This window comes from Amblyomma americanum, chromosome 11 (assembly GCF_052857255.1).
Source record: "Amblyomma americanum isolate KBUSLIRL-KWMA chromosome 11, ASM5285725v1, whole genome shotgun sequence".
NCBI classification, from domain to species: domain Eukaryota; kingdom Metazoa; phylum Arthropoda; class Arachnida; order Ixodida; family Ixodidae; genus Amblyomma; species Amblyomma americanum.
Window position 1 is genome coordinate 48,810,869 of NC_135507.1, and position 14,076 is coordinate 48,824,944.

Below are 14,076 nucleotides of genomic sequence, written 5' to 3' on the forward strand. Positions count from 1 at the left end.
AACACACACTAAACGCAAGCTGCATGGAGTGAACATTTAATTATAACGTCAAGACGTGGCCGTGGTGTGCAGCTGGTGGTTGCTGTGAACATGACATATTTAAGTTTTGCTTATCTGCTTTTGTTTAACGTATTGTGCACCTCGCTGTCATGTGCACTTATGTCTTATCTGCTGACTTATAAGCCTGGTCATCATAATCCCAGCATATTCGGCCTTGTCCACCTCCTGCTAGCAGCATTCACCTGCTAACAATCCCGAATGACCACTGTCTTTGCTGCTGTGAGAGATGGCAGGTAAAACATTGTGCGAAAACTCCTCTCACTAGACATTTTACATGGTTCTGTCTGGACATGACTGTAACGGAAGCTTGGCAGGGCGTAATAACCCTATTGAAAATTGCGTACAGGTTTGAATAGGTCAACAAATAGGATTATGGCACATTTCGTTTAACATTATATGATGAAGTTTCCAATGCAATTCAGCCCTTGAGAGACACCTTCGTGGAGGGCTCCGTATAACTTCGATTACCCGTGGTTAATTACCGTGCACTTACATCACACAGTGCATGCAATTCGTGGGTTCGAACCCGCCCACTATGGTAGCACTTCCATGGAGAAAAATTGTGAAAGGTCTGTGTACTGTGCGTTGTTAGTGCTCGTTAAGAACCCCAGGTGGTTGAAATGATCCGGAGCCCTCCACTACGGCGTCCCTAATAGACTGAGCCGCTTTGGGATGTCCATCCTATAAAGCCAAACCAAATGTGCCATAATCCTATTTGCCGACCCATTCAAACCTATATACATTTTTCAGTAGTGTAAGCCTTACTGAAACAGGTACTAGTAGCGCCCACAGGGAAGAAGGCACAGTGGAGCGACGAACACACCGCTGACTTACAACTACAACTGTCTGTTCATGTCTGTGTGCGCTACTAGCACCTGCTTCAATGGATCACCAACTACCCAACAAAGGACTATTCTAAGCCATACTAAATGCCTATTTCTAAACGCTAGTTAATGCGAACGAGACAACGAGACCACAAGGGGCGCACATGATCACATTCTGTCAAACATGTGATCATTTTGTCGTTGTTTGCTGCGATCTGCAGCCAACGGTCAGGCGCGTCGCAACGCTCTCTCAACAGCAGACGACCGGACCTCAACCGATGGCTGCTATTTGCTGCGGTGTGCAGCCAATGGTGAGATCCGGTCGTGAATCGCCCAATGGCAGGATCACTTTCCTGCCTGAAAGCCGCTGGTATATTCAATACCAGAGGACCAAATGGATGCAAAATGATCATTCGAACATGCATAGCTTGCAGAATACAGCCCCAGTGTATTGTTTCAGTGTGTGTCACACACGTACTGAGCTTGAACTCTGGTTCGCTTATGCTGTAGTCGTCCAAGAATCCCCCGAGTCTTTTGAAGGCTACTGCGGCTATTTTTATTTGTTCAGTGCGGTGACCACAGTCATGCATGGCGCCATCATTGTGTTAATAATTACTCGTCATATTCTAAGAGTAAGCGGCTGTATTATAATAACAATAATTGTTTTTTGGGTAAAGGAAATGGCGCAGTATCTGTCTCATACACCGTTGGACACCTGAACCGCGCCGTAAGGGAAGGGATAAAGGAGGGAGTGAAAGAAGAAAGGAAGAAAGAGGTGCCGTAGTGGAAGGCTCCGAAATAATGTCGACCACTTGGGGATCTTTAACGTGCACTGACATCGCACAGCACACGGGCGCCTTAGCGTTTCGGCCTCCATCGAAACACAGCCGCCGCGGTCGGCTTCGAACCCGGGAACTCCGGATCAGTAGCCGAACGCGCTAACCACTGAGCCACCGCGGCTGTATTAACGCAATAGAATTATGGTACTCGTGTCGCAGAAAATCCGGCGTCTCCGTCAGCGTCGTCGACGTCGTTCACCGTGAGCCAAGAAATCCACGAAAAATCCCCAGAGAAGCAATTTGGGAGGCAGGTGGGCCACCTAGGTCACATGACCTTGCGGCGTCATCGCAACCTGCCCACCGGATTACGAGCAAACTGCCCACATCGTGGCAGGTGGCAGTTAAATTAACGTTTGTTCGCTCAACCTGGGCAGCACAAGGCCCACCGGTGGCAGCACCTGGCACCGGAGGGCAGTGGCGCATCGCTTAACCACTTCACCAGGAGCGATGTGAGGACTCCCAGGGATCTATGAATGTCAAGTTGAGAAAGACCACTTCTGCATAATTTATCCATAACACTATCACGTCATACTCTTAAGGCGGAGCATAAATGTCCGCTCTGGTTTTTTTTTTCTTTTACCAGATGCCAATCATGGCTGAGAATGTTGCTGCCAGTACGTCATTTCTGTTTCCTTGTTTCTTTATTCTGCTCTCTGGCAACACTGGCTTCACGCCACTCCTTGCGTATGCCTTGTTTCCAATTCCATCCTGTTATGTGTTTGTGATATCAGCTAATTCATTATTATGAATGTTGGTAAAATGGTGCCGCCAACAGAATCTTTCAGTTTCTCTCCAGGATGGCTGATTTTTGTGCATTTCGACTCAGTAAATACAAACAGCAGATAAAAGACGGGCACATAACCGATTCCGCTCATATTGAGAAAATCGTATACCCGGGGCAATACAACCGTAAATGAAAACTTTGCCGCGGTGGCTCAGTGGTTAGCGCGCTCGGCTACTGATCCGGAGTTCCCGGGTTCAAACCCAACCAAGGCGGCTGCGTTTTTATGGAGGCAAAACGCTAAGGCGCCCGTGTTCTGTGCGATGTCAGTGCACGTTAAAGTTCCCCAGGTGGTCGAAATTATTCCGGAGCCCTCCACTACGGCACCTCTTTATTCCTTTCTTCTTTCACTCCCTCCTTTATCCCTTGCCTTACGGCGCGATTCAGGTGTCCAACGATATATGAGACAGATACTGCGTCATTTCCTTTCCCAAAAAAAAACAATTATTATTATTATTATAGAACATCGATGGCTCTTGGAGCCGTCATGTTGTGCTGCTACATAAGCCGCAGTAAACAAAAAGAACTATTCCACGCAATATTTGTTTAAAATTTGTTAGTCTAAAGCCTATACTTACGAGCATATTTCAAAAGGCATTTGAAATCACGAATGCCTGCGTGCTGCATTATCAAACGGTATTTTATTAGAAACGAATGTCTTTTAAAAAGTTTGTGTGTTAAGACAAGACTTCCAGCTGAGCCGAAACACATCCGGTTCGACGGAAGTTTAAGCGACCCTGCAGCAGGCATGTAAAACCACATCCTACCTGGGAAGCTCTAAGTTCGACAGGGAGTGTTTGAGGGCTAAGTGTAGGGGGAGCGCGAGACTTCTTGGTTTCTGAGGTCTCGAAAATTCATGCGAGGCTTAGATTGTCCCTATACTATCTTTGACTGTAAAGTCTAGCGGTACAACTTTTACGAACTCTTGAGCTCGTACTTGCATTTTTCCCTTTCCTGTCTCCCTCTTCTTAGCCTTTTGAAAGTTTAGAAAGGCTGCAGAAGTTTATGCCTGCATGGTGGTCGAGGGCTCCTCAAGCTGCTTGCAAGAAGCTTTTACTTAGTCATCTTCCATCTTCGAAAGAAAGGATGACAGCGTAACACAGAATGGGCGAATATCGCAAGGAAAGGCTGACGTGCTTCACATACGAAATACAGCATGCTGCAAAATATATCAACTCCACTCGGTTCGACCATAAAAGCTGGGCGGCTGGAGTCAGACTGTGCCCCTTTCTGCCGTACACTTTGCGAAAGCGATCCAGACCTTAAATGCACTTCGAGTTGATAGCACTGGTAACGAAAGACTCCGGTTATCCCGTGCGGTCCGCACACTTCGTGCTGAAAACTCCGCGCTCGGGGAGAGTATATTTTTATTTTTATGAGATACCTATGGTGCTTCTAGACCGCACTGCGCGTTTTTAACGCGAGCCCCCCGAGGCGGCTTGGTGGGTAGGGCACTCCGCATTTGAGCCAAAGTTCGCGGCGTTGGTTCCTGGCCGCTGAAGCCGTTTTAGAGCTCTAGCACTTAAACCCCTGAACTCAAATTATGCCGATGTTTGTCTGTCTAAAGCCTCTTTCCGCGACCTTGGGGTTACTCGCAAAGAGCAAACTGGGTCGCACAAGCTCCACCGGTGGTAGAACCTGTCATCGCAGGGCAGTGGACCATCGCTTAACCGCTGAACCACTGCACACTTCAGGCGGAGCTTATGTCTGATTTCGTCGATCTTTGTGTGAAGCCTGCTTGGCCTTGAAAACCGATCCTCGAAACGAAACCTAATTCGCCTTTGGCATAACCTCGCTAAATAATCGCCATTTGTTTCGATCGCGGCAAGATTTATAACTCGCCTGAGGGCTGTGCGATGTCAGTGCATATTTAAGAGCCCCTGGCGGTCGAAATTAATTCGGGGCCATTCACTGCGGCATCTCTTATAACCCATGTGCCGTTTTGACCCCAAAATGAAACACACCAAAACCGCATCATTTCCTATGCGAACATTCCTTGCGGGCGTCCCTGAGGAATGTCTTTGTTCTGAATCCAGATGCGGGTTGTGTGGATGCGGTATCAGGAACTAAATAGTGCAGAAGCGATAAAAAGAAATGCGGACAGAGGATCGTGCAGGCGCCGCGCTCTTCGCGTTTCTTTTTATCGCGACTGTAGGTGCTGTTTCTACGGCATATAGCCCACTCAGTAGGAGAGGCCATCCCTTTGCAGCACACGTAGTTCAGCTTCTGCAGTTGTCGTTGATAATAATCTCAGCAGCGATTAACTTTTTGACTACGACAACGGTAACGAAGGGCTGGTGCTCTATGCGATTTCAGAGGTGTCAAGGCTGCGCTCTTAGCAACAAATATCGATTCCCACTGTAGATTACAGACTTATGGCAAAACTTTGGAACCCTTCTTGCATTATCGAGGATGTCTTTAAAGCGACTCCTCATAGTTCAGTAAATTTTTAAAACACGCCTTACTTAGGGGCTCTTAGTGAGGCCTTCCTTTCAGCGTTCTACCATCAAGATTCCTTACCGTGCTCCTGAACCTGTACGCATGCTTCACTGTAAAACGAACAGCTCTGCGCTTGCGCATTAGGGCGTCTCCGCCGGCTTCGGTGACGCCGGGTTCACAATGGCAGAGTGAATATGCGCTACTGCGACTACACTGCCGCTGCACTGTAAACAATGGGACATTACCATAATAAAAATAATAATTGATTTTTTGGGAGAGGAAATGGCACAGTATCTACCTCATATATCGTTGGACACCTGAACCGCGCCGTAAGGGAAGGGGTAAAGGAGGGAGTGAAAGAAGAAAGGAAGAAGAGGTGCCGTAGTGGAGGGCTCCGGAATAATTTCGGCCACCTGGGGATCTTTAACGTTCACTGACATCGCACAACACATGGGCGCCTTAGCGTTTCCCTCCATAAAAACGCAGCCGCCGCGGACGAATTCGAACCCGGGAGCTCCGCCGAGCGCCCTAACCACTGAGCCACCGCGGCGGGTGGACGTTACCATACTAATTATATTTTCCGACCAAGCCATAAAAAGCATTGCAACAATACGCATGAAATGCAAAACGAGTGCACACAGGAACGCGTACTGTAAAACATATACAAGGTCGCCGATATGTACTTGATTTCTTTTCAGTTTGGACTAACATCTTTCTGTTATTAGAGGCATATCCTCGATACCAGACGTTTGTAAGCGGCTCCTATCGCTCTGGGCACCTCGCTACCCAAGGACCGGCTAAGGATGCATCTAAATCTAGCGCGAAACTTTTAACTCGTCCTTAAGATAAGAAAGCATGGAGTGCTCCTGATCTGGGGTAAAGAAACCGCCTAAGCTAAGGGGCGTTCTGAAATTTGGCCATTAGTATAAGATGCCTTCTCATTACAGTATGTACAGCACTGGTCTTGCAGTTGTTGACGATTACGCCAAATAGAATTAGGCTGATGATGACGACAACGATAACAGTGTTGATAAGTTGGCGTTGTCCTCAGTGTCACCTGTTCGGCACAGACGAAACAGTTTCCTCGTGCAGATGAAATAACAAAACTTCTGTGTTTGTGACGTTGGCGGGTTGTTGATAACGGCGATAATGATAGCGAGTTTTTGATACGCGTTTTCGTCTCCAATTTCGCAGGTGCAGCACGGACAAAAGACAGCCGGGACGCTGGCGAGTGAACAGAGAGAAGGCCGGTGCGTACCACCCTCAGCGCGTTCATCCATGTCCCACCGCTGAATGACTATGACGATGGATAACACCGGCTTCCGCAAGCTGGTGCGCCACGCCCAGGATGAGCCCATCCGCAACCACAACGCGCTGAGCTTCAAGCTCCTACGAACCGGTGAGCACACGGCTATAAACCGGATCAAACGTGCACCCGGCCAAATCTTTAACTGGCGTGGTTTTTGCATCCCTAATTGTGCCTTGTAAAAGGCTTCTCTCGGCTAAACTATTGACATATTCATGCTCTAAGTTGACGCGTGGGCAGGCATTTAGTGGTCCGCCTTTTTGAAGCGAAAAGCTTCACTACGCTAGGTAAAGCAGTCTTCGGGTAGGCTGGAGAATGACCTTGAATGACCTCCAGCCCAACCGCGTTAGTCGTGTGTGACCATATGTGGTACAGTTATTGTGTCTAACCCATGACCCCTAACATTGACTTACGACCTTTAGTTGACCTTTGACACTGGGTGACCTTTGGGTTGACCTTTGACCTTAAGAACATCCAATGGGGGTGATGTAAAGCCACGTGATGACATCCGATGGGGGTGTCGTAAGACCATGTGATACCACGTCATAGCCACGCGGTCGCGCGGGTATATATAGAACGGCTGTCACGAGCGTGTAGAGGAGCTGCCATGGACGAGCCTCAGACGCTTAGCAAGCGTGCTTGCTTTTCGCTGAATTCCAGGGTTAGCCAAGATAAGCCACTGCCATTTTTTATATTATGCTTGAGTGGAGTACTTGCTGAGTAGATCAAAATCATTAGAAATCCGCATCGTCTGCACGTTGCTCCTTTGGGTTAACAACCTCGCCTCCCTTTGTAGACAAGTGGCTTACCCAGAGTAAGAGTGATTGTGCTCCCAGAAACGTTGCTACGTATTCCCGTTGTTTTGACTCTTCGTTGTCGCAGACGATGAAAATTTACTAATAATTTTGAATTAATCATGCAATTACTCCGCTCAAGTATAATATGATAGAAAATGGACCTACAATTGCCACCCCATGCGTCAAATTATAACATGAATATACCAGCAGTTTAGCCGAGAGAAGCATTATACATCGTGCAATTGGGATGCAAAAATCGCCCCAGTTAAAGACTTCGACGGCTCTACTGTTTCTGATCGGTAGTCAAAGTGTATATTTCAAGTCTGAAGTCTCTGCTGAATGCAGACGAAAAAATAATACATGCTTGTCTAAGCGTTTTATATGATTTCTCTTCATATCATGTGACATGAGCAAGAGCTGTCAGCCTGCAAGAGCTGTCAGCGAAACCATCTTGACGTGAGACTCTTTCATTGAGGCACGACAGAATAATATCCGTTCATATCTCCTAGCATTGCCTTTGTATGCCGACATTGCGTACAGCATAAAGGCAGGAATTGCCTTTATAACGCAGCAGCTTCCTCCAGACGTCGTTTTTTTTTTTGCTTCACAGTGCCTCTCTTGAGCCTGTCGACTAGTCTGACGCGAACAGTCCACATTCTTCGTAAGTGAGACGCCTGTCGGCAATCTGCAAACGGCCCACAGAATGCTGCAAAGCTTCAAGTATTTTCTCAGACCTGTCGGAGACAGCCGCTTATGAGACGCGCAGTGCTGAGACAGAAATGTCTCCTCGCTGCTTTCCACCGAAAAACAACGTCGACTCCCGCTTCGTAGTAATCCTATCAGTTATAAACGTCACGTTTCCCGCCTTCTTTTTGAGTATCAGAGCGAAGCGTCAAAGAACCGATGCGTACCTGACGCGTTTTCTAAATAGGCTATCGGGTGACGTTCTTGAAAGCGGCAACCCGGTCTTTCAAGAGTGTTGCTTTGATGCTGCTCTTTCCTTTTATTTCTGTGGGGATGATCTTAGCGACACGGCTAGAAATAACCACGCCCGTTGGAAAAGCAGAGCTATTCTTGGGCAGCCTTTGAGCACGGGCGTGTACGTTATACCAAGATCCATTTATCTCTCGCGTGGTCGGGAAGAGACTTAAAAGGGCTAGGACCTTGAACGACATCCGGCTTCGGTCCCCGGTTTAGGCGGGGTCCTGTTTTGTTTCTTTTTATTTTCGCCGTCGGAACGAAACCACGCAGGAGCGTGTCCAAGCTCTAGCGTAGTTGCGTCGCTGCGTTATTTTTGGCCGCGCTTCGGTCTCCGCCCTGTATTCCGACGTCCGATCGCTGCCTAGCACGTTTGGGAGGCCCAGGACTTGAGGGTACTTTGCCCGAGAAGCTACACCGGACCTTGCGTGCGGGCATTGCAGATACGTTGAGTGCTGCGCTGGCTTCATTTTTCACGCCCCGAAGCACTTACCGCGGCAGCTCACTCTGGCGTCGTTCGTGACTGGCTCATAGCTTGTCGCTTCAGCTTGATAGGTGGTCATTGTAGGCATGCAAGGAGACTATAGATGGCGCCAGCAGCGAGCACCGGAACAACGTCGTCTTGATTTCAATGCCAGCCAGATTAGCTGACTTCAGCAAATCAAGGCTGCGCGTGCTCCTACTCTTTCTCACTCTCTCCCGTTCGCTAGCCTGCGTGCCTGCTACGCCGTTGTAGTGAGAGAAAGAAAGCACTCTCGTAGTAACTTGCTACGGGAAAGGGACGAACAGTTTTTCTTCTCTTTTTTATTCACAAGGCGGCGCTTTTGTCGGTGATTCGCCATCCAAGCCAACAGCTTGTGCTATGACGTAAGCTGCCACTGCCCGTTAGTAGCGCCACATCGCGGAGCGTAAGCGAACCAAAGCGTCCAAACGCCTCTCATTGCAAAGCAAGCGATGTGGCTGGCATTAAAATATAGGAGGCGTTGATTGGAAGTAGGTTGGCTAGATACCTTCCCGTAGGTATTAAGGATCTGATACGAGCCCTATGAAAATCATGTGTGTTTTGTGAGTTTGCGAGGTTTTAAGGGCGTGTGCTCCGTTTCATCTTTTGTCACCCTTACCTGGAGTAGCCCGCAAGGTTGTTTACCAGGCAAACATCTCCAACAATCATTAAAACGCGCCAACTCTTCCTCATCCAATGGGTTACAGTGCCACTGACAGGAAAACAAATGAATTAATGCGGTTGACGTTGTGCTAGATAGGTGTTATATGCCCTGTGCTCCAGGATTAGCCGGAACACCTGAGTTCTCGCTTTGAATATGGCTCAGAATTGGCATCAAGTCCGTGTACTATGCAATTTTTCTATGAATTTCTTCGTAATGTCGCGTAAGTTTTTTTCTTTTGTTGTACAGTGGACTAGATATATATTGAACACAGACTATTTCGGTTCACTCTAAGTGTGTATCTAAGCAACGCCAATGACAGGCTTAGACGAGCGCAGTCGGTCTTTCATTGCTTTCTCAAAAGTCTATGAAAGTGAAAGTCAGCACGTTTGCGCCCGTTTACAATACGTAAACAAGTTTCTCTTGCGCTGCAAGTCTGTTCGATTTTGTGCGTCTAAGTGACTGGCATGCTAAGCGTAGAGGGCTGGGCTAGTTGGTTCTGGGTGAACTTATGACAGAACATTGAGGCTTATGAGACCTGGGTAAACTTACGAATCCGGCGTCCAAGGTGTCTACTCTTTTTGTCCGTGTGTTTTTTTTGTGCTCTTTAATGATGTCTCATAAGACTGGCATGCGCTGCTTATTATCTTCAAGGGGTGCCTTCTTCAAGAGCACGCCCAATGAACTTTGATGTGCAAGTTGTTCGTACTGTTATGCTTAGAACTGCTTATTAGGATTAGGTGGCCGCTCGAGCTTTGTTCGCCCAACATGTTTGAACGCCGAAGGGGTAGCAATCCTGAGGAACCTTCAGCCTTCGGGTCAGATGTCTTGAGCGTTAATGTGGGATTAAGTCAACATATCTTTTATTAGGCATAGCTTGGCTACTTTTGTAAACCCTTTCTTTAATCAGAGAATCTGATCGCATCAGTATTCTATATACCTCCCGCCGATTTCCCAGGCGCCGTTGCCATGTTTTTTGAAGCCTAAAATCTTCCAGATGCTCCGTCACGCCGATCCACGCTTAGAATTCACGTGCTACGATTCTTGACTGACAGCGGTATCTTTTTACGTTTTGTTTTCAAGTCGTAGATGGACTGTACATTTTTGTGCTCTGAATGTTTACAACTTTATACTCGTACAACCTTGTCGAAACAGTCCTATTTTCTGGCTGTATTGAATGTTAGAACTAGCTACCGGCGACATGCCGTCTCTGCTGTTTAAGGAGCCCGTGGCAGCCATTCAGAACAGCTTACCATGTGTTCTTAAATATTGCTTGCTCATTTCCCCTCCGCATTTTGCAGTCCAGCCTTATCTCAAAAAACAAGAAAACATCTTGGCTTACCGCACCCACTCAAGATAAACTAGCATGAGCCCTGTTCGAGGGCGAACATGTTTGCATGTGCGATGTACAGTACTCACGGATTGAAATAGGACATTCGGAGCGCTAACCTTGCAGTGCCACGCGGCATGTGGTAAACCACAGGCCGGCTCATTGGCTACTGGAAGGAACAATTCTGCTTTGTAGATGTTCTCCCTCTCGCGCCATACCACAATGCACCACCTTGGTTTCATGAGCGTCTACGGGCGGCACTCCATGAAGCGACGGCCACGCGCTCCGAATGTCCTATTTCAATCCGTGAGTACTGTACAAATGTTTCTTTCTAGTGAGCGAAAGCTAACCGTTTTGAGTTAGCCTAGCAGTATACACGTGCCTGGTTATATATGCCAAAAACATTCCGTGTGAAGCTGCAAGCTCATGCCTCCGAACTTTCTCCGCACAACAGGATTCAGCACGGCTTCGCCAAGGGCCCTTTACTCATCCAACTGCCAACCTAGCTCGTACAAAATACCCCTACCGTCCCTCTCTCGATTACCTAATTGCCCTAGTTATTATCTGCGCAGTTGAACGCTAGTCCGCGACAACATATTTATATATAAATATAAAAAAGAAAAGTAAAAGATCATTGGAAGTGGTTTCTACGCGAGCACAACGAGTCTCGAATTACTCGCTGTGCGGTGGTGCGGCTTTTGTTACCAAATCCCCTTAGACTTCGCTTCCAACCGTTCGCGTACAAAAGAAAAAGTAAAAGGGCGAGAACAAAAAAAAACTGTCGCCGGATATTACATTATGTAACGCTAATCACATGTGGCATGCTCGCGCCCAATTATTTCGTTTCTTTGTTCGTTTGTTTGTTTTTTCACATCCTGTCGCGTACGTGCTAAAGAAATATCCACGGGCATGTACATGGGATCCTAGCTTTCATTGTATAATCTGTTCGAGTTTTTCTCTCTCTCTCTTTCTGTTACTTTAACACTGCTCTCAGCAGCCCCCTCCACGGTCTGGTTTTCGCAGCTTTCCAAGGAGTAATCCAATCTCGGCGCAATTCGCTCGGTGCCGGCGAGCACGTCCTCCTGGCATCGGATTGAGGCGGTGAGCTTTGCTGTATGGGAGAACTGCGCTTAACTTTTATGCTTCGGGAACGAGGAAAGAAGGAAAGGGGAAGAAGGGGGGGGGGGGGGGGGGGGGCAAATGAGAAAAAGGTGCGGGAGCAGGCAGAGAGCTGAAACGCCGTTTTGGTGTCAGCAACTCCTTGAGCCGTGCTTCTTTCGTGCGCCGATTATTTATTATTAATTGACTACTGGTTACGACGAAAGGGAAGGCACACTAACTGTCCCACTTCGTACCTCGAAACTCTTCGTAACTTGATTTGATGGCCGTTTTAGAAAATAACGTACGATCAATTTCATATCTGTGACAGCCTTAAGCGTCGTCAAGGTATTCAGAAAAACGATCTAGCAGCCAGAAACATTTTAAAGCCACAACAGCGTCCTTTTGCGGCAACTTTTGGAATTAAAGAAAAGTCGGCTGCTAAACTGCACACTGAGTCAGGTGCCCTCCACAGAATTCATTTTTCATATAAATTATTGTCTGTGCCTAGAGGAGTGACGCAGAGCTCCTTTTACAGAGACAGCTCTTGAGGCCATGCTAATCGTTCATGCGGCGTTGGTATCGTTGACGTGACGCGTGACGCGTATTGGTCAAAACGGAGTGGCGCCACGCATGACGTCATGAAAACGCGCCGTGCTGGTTGGCCAAAATGCCAATCGCTGATTCCTCCGAACGCGTTGACGTCAACCGTGACAACACGAAGTTTTCGTTACAGAGAGCTGGGCAAGTGGTTGGTCATTCATGTTCAAAAATTACGAATTGTTGACTTTAACACTTCGAAGAGACACTGGGCTATGCGGGAGGCAGTAGTAGAGGGCTCCGGATTATTTTCGACCAAATGGGGTTCTTTCGCACGTGCACTGGCGCTGTGCAGCGCAGGGCTGCCGTTCGCGTTTTGCTTCTATCGAAGCGAGTCCGCAGCCGCCCATATTGGACCTCGGTCTTCCAGTTCAATAAATAGCCGAGCCCCTTAACCATTCACACACCGTGAGGGGGGGGGGGGGGAGGGATTCATGTTCAAGCAGCGCCAAAAACAAGACAAGCGAATGAGAGTATTGTGTTTGTGCTTTGTACGTCTCAGCCTCTAATAATAATAATAATAATAATTGGCTTTGGGGAAAGGAAATAGCGCAGTCTTTGTCTCTTATATCGGCGGACACCAGAACCGCGCCGTAAGAGAAAAGATAAAGAAGAGAGCGAAAGAGTAAAGGAAGAAAGATGTGCCGCAGCGGAGGGCTCCGGAATAATTTCGACTACCTGGGGATTTTTAACGTGCACTGACATCGCACAGTACACGGGCGGCTTTGCGTTTCGCCTCCATCGAAAGGCTGCCGCCGCGGTCCAGTTCGAACCCGGGTGCTCCGGATCAGTAGCCGAGCGCCATAACCACTGAGCCACCGCGGCGAGTCTACTGTTGTCGTGCAAGACCATGGTGACGTCATTAGGACTTCGCTAAAAAAACTAATTTTTAGGAACGGAACTGGCGCAGTACCTGTCTCCCACCTCGGTGGACACCTAAACTGCGCCTACGTCTCTGCCTCTTGTCCGCGGTTTTTGTGCTGCCTGAATGTTCACTACAGCCAGCCGTGGCACTAATGCGGGCATAGCGGCTTAAGCGAAACGGGTATTCATCCCAGCCGAGGGTTACTAAGCACCCCGATTGGCATCGGCACTTCAGTCTCCCACCTCAGGCGTCCCTGAAATTCGCAATATACTATAAAGGTAAGGAACCGCGAATTTTTTTCAACCTAAATTTAGGTCAGAGAAGGAACATAGCTGCATTGTATTATTCATATGGGCCTCCTTTAGAATTAAACACTTCGCTTATTTTATTAGTTTCCTGCAATACAAAAATAAAACTCACATGGACCCCCTAATTTCATTATGTGTTGGCTATGATTCAGCATTAGCAGCTGTTGACGTCATTACTGCTGGTGCATCGTTTCCCTTAATTTAATTAAGCTAATGAAAATGATCCCGTCTAGTTACGTCAATTCCGTTCAGCCAATGGGTGAATTTTATTACCAACGACGCATTACAGCCCCATGGGGCCTCCAATAATGGCGAGAGAGAGAGAGAGAGAAATAGGAGCCCTTTAACGTAAAAACAGATAATTTAGCCGGCGTTTAAAAGTCGCTGGCATGCTACTCTCCGCGAGGAAGCGAATTGGGAGATAATGGCAGAAGGAAAGCGGTGCGGAATGACGAAATATGTAGTAAAGGACAGTGCGCAGAACTGATGGCTAGATATGTAAGCTTGAGTTCTCGTTGTCTCCTCTTTGGCTTCTCAAAGGCACGCAGCGTGGTCCATTTGGACGGCAAATTTGTATGCCTGTTCTGCCGCCTGGGACCAGCTCGTGAAGAAATGATGCAAATCCGCTGACTAGTTTCGATACTAACGGATCACTAGAGAACTAAAACGCCACTGATACACTCTAAAC

The 14,076-nt window shown here is 47.7% G+C and overlaps 1 protein-coding gene across 1 annotated transcript in view; it reads left to right on the forward strand.

Moving 5' to 3' along the window:
- Nucleotides 1-14,076, forward strand: part of Stacl (SH3 and cysteine-rich domain-containing protein) — a 348,123-nt gene that overhangs the window by 94,052 nt on the left and 239,995 nt on the right. The window contains exon 2 of the mRNA XM_077644121.1: nucleotides 6,138-6,342. Coding sequence (XP_077500247.1) covers nucleotides 6,237-6,342 — 106 coding nt within the window. The 5' untranslated portion in view covers nucleotides 6,138-6,236. The remainder of the gene's footprint in view (nucleotides 1-6,137; nucleotides 6,343-14,076) is intronic.